The sequence below is a fragment of the Littorina saxatilis genome, linkage group LG1 (assembly GCF_037325665.1).
Source record: "Littorina saxatilis isolate snail1 linkage group LG1, US_GU_Lsax_2.0, whole genome shotgun sequence".
Lineage (NCBI taxonomy): Eukaryota > Metazoa > Mollusca > Gastropoda > Littorinimorpha > Littorinidae > Littorina > Littorina saxatilis.
Window position 1 is genome coordinate 86,163,400 of NC_090245.1, and position 9,921 is coordinate 86,173,320.

Sequence of the window (9,921 nt, forward strand, 5' to 3'; positions counted from 1 at the left end):
AAACAGATCGTCCCTCACATCCCCACCAACGAGGGCTGGCGCAAGAATTTGTTCAGTTACAAAAGCCGCACACGTGAATACGAAAAGGAGGGAGAGCCTCCCTCCCCCCCCCCACACACACACCCCCCCCCCCCCCTTTTGATTCAGAACTAGAATCGTATCGGCGTTCCCGTAAAAAGTATGTATCAATTTACTGCATGCATGTTGAGATGGTGGTCTTTACGGACAGGTGGTCTTTACGGACAGGTGGTCTCCAGGGCAGGTTCGACTGTAGTACTATGTCACAAAGAATTCAAAACATGTGTTTATTACGTAGGACACTTCAGCTAGTAAAACTAAGAAGTACTTTGTCACAAAGTGTTCTTCTTCTTCTTCTTCTGCGTTCGTGGGCTGAAACTCCCACGTACACTCGTGTTTTTTGCACGAGTGGAATTTTACGTGTATGACCGTTTTTTACCCTGCCATTTAGGCAGCCATACGCCGTTTTCGGAGGAAGCATACTGGGTATTTTCGTGTTTCTATAACCCACCGAACTCTGACATGGATTACAGGATCTTTTTCGTGCGCACTTGGTCTTGTGCTTGCGTGTACACACGGGGGTGTTCGGACACCGAGGAGAGTCTGCACACAAAGTTGACTCTGAGAAATAAATCTCTCGCCGATCGTGGGGACGAACTCACGCTGACAGCGGCCAACTGGATACAAATCCAGCGCGCTACCGACTGAGCTACATCCCCGCCGCAAAGTGTTGAAAACGTGATACAGAAATGAGTTGATTAGTGGACGATTTCTGTTTAGAGTGACAAACGGGTAGACATTGCAGTAGGCAGCCCAGCGAGCACTGACATCGAGCTCCAAAGAGCATACTTCCGAAAGGAAAGGACGTCATAATTATCAAGCGGGCACTGCGTTTTAATAATTGACAGTAACCGCTTGATATGATGACTTTTTCCCCCAAAATACAAAGAACAAAAAAAAACATGCACATTTCCATTGTTTCATTTACACCCATTGCTGGGAAATTCGGGTTGCTTCCTCCTAGTGGAAAGCAAGCAGCAACAAGAGTTGCACTATCCATGTGTGCGTGTTTAGGTGTAATTGCCCACCTGCACGTATGCCAGAATGACCGAGGTTTTTAACGTGTCACTGTGGTGGGACATGGATGCCGTCTCTGAGTCTGCACATAAAGTTGACCGGTGTCCGTCCCGGTCTGGATTCGAACTAAGCATCACAAGTTTAGTGCTCTACCAGCTGAGCTACCAGGCCCGCATTTCAGCTCATTGTTCACTCTGACACTATCGGCGTGTTAACCACTCATCTCACCTTTAAGAAATACAACTCTTCCACAGTATTAATTCACAGAATGATTAGCAAAAATCTTATTTAAAAACCACAGTTTATATGGGCCAGATATATATATATTAAGTGTTTGTTTTGCAGAGACAGATTTATTTTTGTCTTGATGAACATTTCGATGCAGAAGCACCCCCAGCGAATGAAACTGAACGCATGGGGGTTCCCAAGCTTATCAACTAGGTCAATGCACCTTAAACCCCATGACGAGTTCAATTTACACTCTCATCTACAAGTTAAACTCAAAGGACGCACATAACCACATGTGCCAACACTTGAGTTTTTAGGTTTGAACACACAGAGAAACCACATGTTTGTACACGTGATTTCTGCAAGTTTCATAACAGCACCAACTGTCATCATGCTATATAAAGAAGAAGAAACTGGCATTGAGTACCGCAGCACAATATTCCTCTACAAGAAAGCAACCTGTAGTCGGTGAGTACTCTATTGAATTGTCCTTTCATACTAGTATAGTATGCATACCTTTTTACACCCCCGGTATAGGGGTGTGTATAGGTTTCGCTCGATGTGTTTGTTTGTTTGTTTGTGTTCGCATATAGATCTCAAGAATGAACGGACCGATCGTCACCAAACTTGGTGAACAGGTTCTATACATTCCTGAGACGGTCCTTACAAAAATTGGGACCAGTCAAACACACGGTTAGGGAGTTATTGGTGGATTAAGATTCTACAAGGACTTATAGAGAAACATATTCATGGTCAAAGGGAAATAACCTTCTCAGTTGGTGGCAGTGAGAATGGGTGCAGTGAGAATGGTTATTTCCCTTTGACCAACGGGGGTGTTTTTCCTACCTCGAAGGAATTTCTTGTTTTTTTTACTTTAATAAGGATATTGTGCAAGGTAGATGTGCTTTGAACGTGTGCGGATGCATGACTGCATATCCATTGCAACGCTTAAAACAAGCATTGTAAGGTATCAGTAATGCCAAGGCTTATTACACTTTTCAACTCCGCTATTTTGTTGAAAATCGGACCTGTCATGGCAAAATATCAACTCGTTGCCGCTTTAAAAAAAAATGTGGGGGTAGGGTAAAGCTGTCGTTGGTATGTTTGAAACACACTTCTGACAGATAGAATCGAGGGTAATGATGAGCACTGTGAAGTGATATGTTGTAATGTATTCAAGAAACTAACGTAAAAGGTTTCATGATAATTTGCCTTCATCATTAAAAGAAATGTCATTTGAAAGAGAGAACCAGGGGTAGTCAACCACAAAATGCCATGATGTTAACTCTTTGTGGGATGTATTTTTGTGCACATATGATTAGGCTAACAACAAAAAATAGTCTGTTTACGGTATCCCGACCGACCCTATTTTTTCGCGCGACCCTAGACTTTGTTTGGGCATTTGGGGAAAAAATAAAAAAAATAAAAATATACATTTAAAAAAAAAAATTTAAATAAAATAAAAATTAAAAAAGTCTTGTTTTTTGGCAAAATAACTTAAAAATATGGGGTTTTTTAGAGAAAAAAAAATTCCCGACCTACCTACCCTATTTATTTTTGCCTGTGTTACCGTAAACAGACTTTTTTTTTTTTTGCTAAGTTGTTGTCAATGGCAACTTTTACATGTTTTCTGTCCAAAGAGAGTTAAATCACTACTTAAAACAAAAGGGTTTACTCGCTTTGACTTAGATGAAGATACGACAACAAAACTGTCTATGCATGCATTTTCATTAGGTCTTTGAATCAAATAACAAGAAAGGTTATTGGAACGTTTAATTTATGACAAAACAAAACATTACACTTACTGTACGTCGACCCGGTGGTCTTTTAAGCAGACGGACAGACAAACACTTATGTTACAGATAATGAACTTATCTCAATATTGTCGACGAAATCATTAAATTAATGATAATAATGATAATAATAATGCATTATTCCCTTGAAATAATAGGCCGTGAAAAGTAGGATATGCGCCGAAATGGCTGCGATCTGCTGGTCGATGTGAATGCGTGATGTATTGTGTAAAAAATTCCATCTCACACGGCATAAATAGATCCCTGCGCCTTGAGTCCGAGTCTGGAGATACGCGCGCGATATAAGACTTCATATATATATATAATATTTATAAAGCGCATGTATCCAGGGTTTAACCCTGCTCAAAGCGCTGTACAATCATTGGAAGAACATCACATTATTTACAGTGCAATCACACACATATCAATGAATAACACATTGCACTATTATACATTATCACAAACACACGCGCCGCGGACACACACACGCACTCTACAAAACACATTGCACAATAATACATTATCACTTACGCAACTTTCAGAATAAAACCAGACAGCCAAAATGCTGAAAGCGTGTGCATTCCTCTCTCTGGTGGGTGTGGCCCTGAGCTTGGCCATTCCATCCAATCTACCCGTTTTCTGCCACAAACTGGACTGCCCACAGTTTACCGTTGTGGAAAACACAACTGTAAGTATAAGGACCGTCTCTCTTTTGTTTGCACTTAAATCTTTACCTTTCTTTCAATTTGCATTCAGCTGTTTTGGTATAATATACAATGTGTGTGTGTAAAAATCGTTTCTACCCGTGGATGTAACGATAGCTGCAAGTAGGACCGTTTCTCTTTTAGTTTGGACTTCAAGTTTACCCGTCTTATAAGTTTGAACTCAGCTGTATCAAACTTTCAGTATAATAAAAAAAAATGTATTATGAAATGTGTTTATGTAAAATGTATTTCTACCCGTTGTTGAAACGACAGCTGTGAATAGAACCGTCGCTCTGTTAGTTAAATTCGAGTCTAGCTCTTTATACTTCACTAGTTTTTCTTTTGTTTCTCTTTTTCACGAGTTAGTTTTTACAAGTACTTCCATTTTCTTTCCCGGTGTTTTGCCATCAAATGAAATTGTAGACGTTGTTTTTCTTTCTCTCAGTAAAATAAACATAATTAGGCACTACGACTTGTGTCCAGAGCGTAACGAACTGATGCACTACGAGCACAGCAAATGTATCCAGCAAGAAAAAAGCCGCCACTCAGGGTATCGGGGGCGTTAAGCCTGACTCCGTTAGGACAATAATACCGTTGTGGTAGTCAAGGGTTGCGTAAGTTGCGCAACCGGGTTAGAGCTTACGGCCTTCTAGCCGTGAGACCAAGGCCGTAAAACTTAGCGAGCAGCAAGTAGTAAGCTTATATGACGGTGAGTCTCTCCTCGCCCGTGCTGTATTGCGCCAGATGGGGCTTTCGTTTACGTGAACGTTAACCAAGAGTGACTTAAAGTCTGTATTACTACTTGGGCACTTCATTGTTTTGTTATTTAAAAAAAATGTAAACCGCTGTAGACGTCTTGTTGTTGTTTGTTGTTTGTTGTTTGTTGTTTGTTGTTGTTGTTGTTGTTGTTGTTGTTGTTGTTGTTGTTGTTGTTGTTGTTGTTTAGGGTGGGGTTGGGCGATGGGGTTTCTTTATTTATTGTTTTACAACCGTGCACTACGATGTTTCCCCACAGGACTACGAACTGAGGCACTACGACCAAACCAGCTGGGTGTCTATCAGGAAAGAAGCCGCCAACCTTGACATTGTCAGGAGAGACATGTTCATGACTCTCTTCCACTACATCGATGGCGAAAATGCTGACCGTAAGTTAATTGGCTTTATGAATATGGACCATCTCCCGACGATGAAATGTGTAAATATATATTTAGATATGTAAACGATCATGTACGGAAACTGCGGAGGCAGACGAATGTTAAATATGAAAATGTCCTGACACCGCATATCAGCTTCCATTGTCAATACTTAATTTGTAATTGCAGAGTATGTTTTTAATCTGGAACTTTTAAAAGTCGGGAAGAATACATTCCAAGACCCAATGCCTTGCTAAAAATAGAATACTAAAGCATGAAGCACATTTCCATCTCAAATGCTTGCATTGGCCGATATACCAAACACTTCACCCTTTATGACGTCATTCTTGATGAAAGTCAAAGATCCACAAATGCCTTGTTGAAAAATAGAACACTGTCACTGAATCACGAAGCACATTTCCATATCAGAACAGAGTTTGGGGATTTACGTCCTCACAGGGAATTTCCTATTAGGAACATGTCTGTGGCGATATGCTAGATTCCATCTCAAATGCTTGCTTTGACTAATATACCAAACACTTCACCCTGTATGACGTCATTCCTGCAAACTACAAGATCCCGATGACTTGCCCCAGAACCATTTTAGTATCAAACTTTGAAAAGCCGAGAAGAGTTAATTCAAAGATTCATAAATGCCTTGCTGAAAAATAGAACACTGAATCATGAAGTACGTTTCCATCTAAAATGCTAGCATTGACCGATACACCAAACCCTTCACCCTTTATGACGTCATTCATGCAGAAGTAAAGATTCCGATGACGGCCCCAGTGCTGACCACCGTGGAGCATGGAGCTGGCCCCAACTGTGCCAGCAACTTCACCATGCATTTCATGTTGCCCCACGCCCAGTGGGCGGCCCCTATCAAGCCCACCAACTCCCAGGTCAACATCGTCACCCTCCCCGCCATGGATGTCTATGTCAAGTGAGTACACTCTCAACTTCTTCTTCTTATTTCTTATTTCTGTTCCGTTAGATGGGAACGCCCATCTCCTCGACGAAGGCAGCAGTGCGCCGCAGGTCCTTCAGACTGTTGTCGATTTTTTTTAGCCATTGGGGTGAGGTCAGGCCAGGTCATCTATCTGTGCGCCTCGTAGATCGCAGGATTGCAGCAGGGGTGCGTTGCATAGGCAGAGCACCACAGAACGTTTGCGAACGTTTTCTAGGCAACGCATAGTTTTGTTGTGGCGCTCGCGAGTACCATTGTCTGGGGTCACTGAAGCGTAACAATGGCGACCGCTCGCCGAGAATGGTCTAGGCAACGGGTGTTTGCGGGGAGCATTCTGTAACGTACCTGAGAGGTGGCACGCCAGAAACTATTGCACTGTACTGAGCTTGCCGGTTGACTCTCTCTCTGTCTCTTTCTCTCTATCGCAGTCTCTCTCTCTGTCTTGCTTGCTCTCTCTCTCTCTCTCTCTCTCTCTCTCTCTCTCTCTCTCTCTCTCTCTCTCTCTCTCAGTCCCTCTGTGCCTGTCTCTCTGTCTACGTCTCTGTCTCTGTCTCTCTCTTTTTCATTCTTTCTTTCTTTCTCCCTGGGGTCCTGATTTGACCTATTATGGTCCGCTGGACCCGAAACAGCTGACTAACCTCTTTCTCCCTTCCCTCTCCCGATGTCTTTCTCTTTCTTTCCATCTCTCTCTAAATCTGTCTGTCTCTCTTTGTGTCCGTATGAAAGTCTCTCTCTCTTATCTTTTTTGCTCTCTTTCTATCTCTCTCCCTTTCGCTCTCTCTTCTCCTCCTTATCTCTTTCTCTCTCTCTCTCTCTCTCTCTCTCTCTCTCTCTCTCTCTCTCTCTCTCACTCTCTCACTCTCTCTCTTTCTTTCTTTATCTCTCTCTCTCTCTCACTATCTCACAAACAAACACACACACACATACACACACACACACACACACACACAGACAAACACACACACACACACACACACATTCACAGATACAGAAGCACACTCACACAGACACACACAGACAAACACACACACACACACACATTCACACATACAGAAGCACACACACACACACACACACACACATTCACAGATACAGAAGCACACACACACACACAAACACACACACATAGACACGTATAAACACACACTCGCAGACACGCGCGCGCGCATACGCACGCATGCATACACACTCACGCACACACACACGCACGTACACATACACTTGTGTGTATGCGTGTGTGTGGTGTGTGTGTGTGTTCGTGTTAGCTTGTTTGAGTGCGTGGGTGTGTGTGTGTGTGTGTGTGTGTGTGTTGTGTGTGTGTGTGTGTGTGCGTGTATGTGTGCGTGTGTGTGCTGGTGCGTGCGTTAGTGTGTGTGAGTGTGTGTTAAGGGTGGTGTGTGTGTGAATGTATATGTTCGTGTGCGTGGATGTGTGTGTGGGGGGGGGGCTGTGTGTGTGTGTGTGTGTGTGTTTGTTTGTTTCTGGGTGAATGTATGTGCATGTTTGTGTTATGGTGTGTGTGTATGTTTTGCTTTTTTCACGAGATCGAACTTATGATTGAAAAGGCTGACGACCACAAACATTCACAGAGAGAAGAATGCGTGCAGAAAGTGACTCATGCGGGTTATTGTGATGTCTCTCTCTGTCTCTCTCTCTCTGTCTCTCTCTCTCTCTCTCTCTCTCTCTCTCTCTCTCTCTCTCTCTCTCTCTCTCTCTCTCTCTCTCTCTCTCTCTCTCTCTCTCTGTCGCTCTCACTCTCTCTCTCTCTCCCTCTCTCTCTCTCTCTCTCGCTCTCTCTCTCGCTCTCTCTCTCTCTTTTCAAGTTTTTTTGTTCGCATGCACACACATTCTTTATGCTCGTCTGTCTCTCCGTCTCCCCATTCTCTCTCTTTCTCTCTGCCTTTCTCTCTCTTTGTCTCTCTCTCTCTCTCTCTCTGCCTTTCTCTCTCTTTGTCTCTCTGTCACTCTCTCTCTCTCTCTCTCTTTCTCCCCCCCCCTCCCTTCCTATTTCCGTGTAATGAATTGTGTGGGTGTATTTGCTTGTGTGTTTTGGTAGTAACATACGCTACTGCATGGCACTTTAAGTGTGTCATCTTGTATTTGCTGCAAGGTTGCGTTATCTGCTTTTTTCACGAGATCGGACTTAAGATTGAAAAGGCTGACGTCCACAAAAAGTCAGAGCGAGAAAAATGCGTGCAGATAGTGACACTTGTGTGTGTGTGTGCGTGTGTGTGTGCGTGCGTGTTTGTATTTATGTGTGTTTTACTGTTTGTGTATGTTAATGTGTGAGTGAGTGCGCGCGTGTGCATGTGTGTATGTAAACATATTTGGGGGGGGGTGTTTGTGTGTGTGTGTGTGGGGGGGGGGGGGGGGTTTCCACGGACTCGACAAGAAATCCAACTGTCAAATCTGACCACCCCCCAAAAAAGGGGAAGGCCCTGATTCTCCACGTGGGGTACGAAACTCAAACACACACACACAGATATCCTGAGGCCCAATGCATAGCGTCACCCCTAAAATGTACTCATGGACTGAGCTGTAAGCGATTGGACTCGTCTACTTTGGTCAGTGCGGGTAGGGAGGACTGTTCCAAGTACAAAGCGACTGTTCGCATGATCGCCCCTAATATGCATGCATGGACTCGGCCGTCAGCGAAGAGATGGGTCCATTTACTTGAAAGTGGGTAGAGAGGGTAGAATTGAGTTCGCTGCGAACAATTCGCCGCGAACATAGCGTTGCTTACAACATGAAAACTTTTTGTCTCTTCGCGAACAGAACGTCCGCTCTATGCAACGCACCCCAGATGTTAATGTTGTCTGGCTGCCAGTCGCGCAGGGCCCGGGGCACTGCTCTCTCTCTCTCTCTCTCTCTCTCTCTCTCTCTCTCTCTCTCTCTCTCTCTCTCTCTCTCTCTCTCTCTCTCTCTCTCTCTCTCTCTCTCTCTCTCTCTCTCTCTTTCTCTCTTTCTCTCTCTCCAGGGCCGGATCTGGGGGGGGGGGGGGTCCTGGGGTTCCGGAACCCCCCCCCCCCTGGCCATCCAATGTACCTCTCAGAGAAAAAATAATGTGGACTTTGGACCCCTGCCTTCAGTTGGAACCCCCCCCCCCCCCCCCCCCAAACGAACTTGGTCCGGCCCTGCTCTCTCTCTCTCTCTCTCTCTTTCTCTCTCCCTCACGCGCACATTCATTCGAGACCTGAGTGATACCAACTTTGTATCTCCTTTACACCTGCGCACCGTCTTTTGTTAACAGGAGCTTCCCAGGCTATGCCAGTGATGAGGATTTCATCAGTATGGCTGTCGAGCTCTACAAAAACCTGGCCACCAACAACAAGCACACCAACGTGGACAAAAAACAGTACAACGAAGCCTCATACGATGGACCTTACCAGTTCGCTGACAGACACAACGAGATCTGGATCGGAAAACTGCAAGCTTAGATAAGAACACCAATGACATGACTTTAAAAAGGAACGAATGGAGAAAGAATGGAAGGAATTTTTAAGCGATGGATGGGTGTTTGTTTACCTGAAATATATGAAACAAACAAGGAACTTAGTCGATAAATATCGACAGGGGGCGGACAAATGGTTTACATGTGAAATGTGTGTATATGGGTGTGAACAAACAAACAAACAAACAAACCATCTGAACCCCCCCCCCCCTCCCACCGCTCGCGGGCTGAACGACTGACGTCACATGTCGCTTCGGTCTTTTCCAGAAGAACACCGCGTGTACATAATACACAATTCGATCGCGTAGCACTGCCAATGCCCTTTTTCGCAACGAAAACCGTGCTGCTGTTTCTTGTGTGTTAAATCTGAAAGCAATATAAGTGAACGAACAATTGAAAACTGATATCACGTTACTAAACTCCCAAAAGTAATAAATTACTTCTGACTGCGGTACACAATACATTTTCAAAGCAATTTTTATTATTTTCAAGACATAAAAAATACAACGGAAGAAAAATGCATGCAATAACAATTATTTTTAAAGTACAG

At 43.9% G+C, this 9,921-nt stretch overlaps 1 protein-coding gene across 1 annotated transcript; it reads left to right on the top strand.

The window, feature by feature from the left end:
- Nucleotides 1-1,653: 1,653 nt before the first annotated feature.
- LOC138958480 (heme-binding protein 2-like) lies at nucleotides 1,654-9,461 on the top strand. Its single transcript, XM_070329645.1, has 5 exons — nucleotides 1,654-1,791; nucleotides 3,659-3,804; nucleotides 4,836-4,965; nucleotides 5,716-5,896; nucleotides 9,171-9,461. The coding sequence occupies exons 2-5, from the start codon at nucleotides 3,679-3,681 to the stop codon at nucleotides 9,355-9,357; spliced, it is 624 nt and encodes a 207-aa protein (XP_070185746.1). The 5' UTR covers nucleotides 1,654-1,791; nucleotides 3,659-3,678; the 3' UTR covers nucleotides 9,358-9,461.
- Nucleotides 9,462-9,921: the final 460 nt, after the last annotated feature.

What these genes read in the sequence shown, in the direction of transcription:
- LOC138958480 (XM_070329645.1), top strand. Translation starts at nt 3,679, where the DNA reads ATGCTGAAAGCGTGTGCATTCCTCTCTCTGGTGGGTGTGGCCCTGAGC. An exon ending in CCGTTGTGGAAAACACAACT is followed by an intron (nt 3,805 to 4,835) that starts GTAAGTATAAGG and finishes GTTTCCCCACAG; the next exon opens with GACTACGAACTGAGGCACTA. An exon ending in CGATGGCGAAAATGCTGACC is followed by an intron (nt 4,966 to 5,715) that starts GTAAGTTAATTG and finishes TCATTCATGCAG; the next exon opens with AAGTAAAGATTCCGATGACG.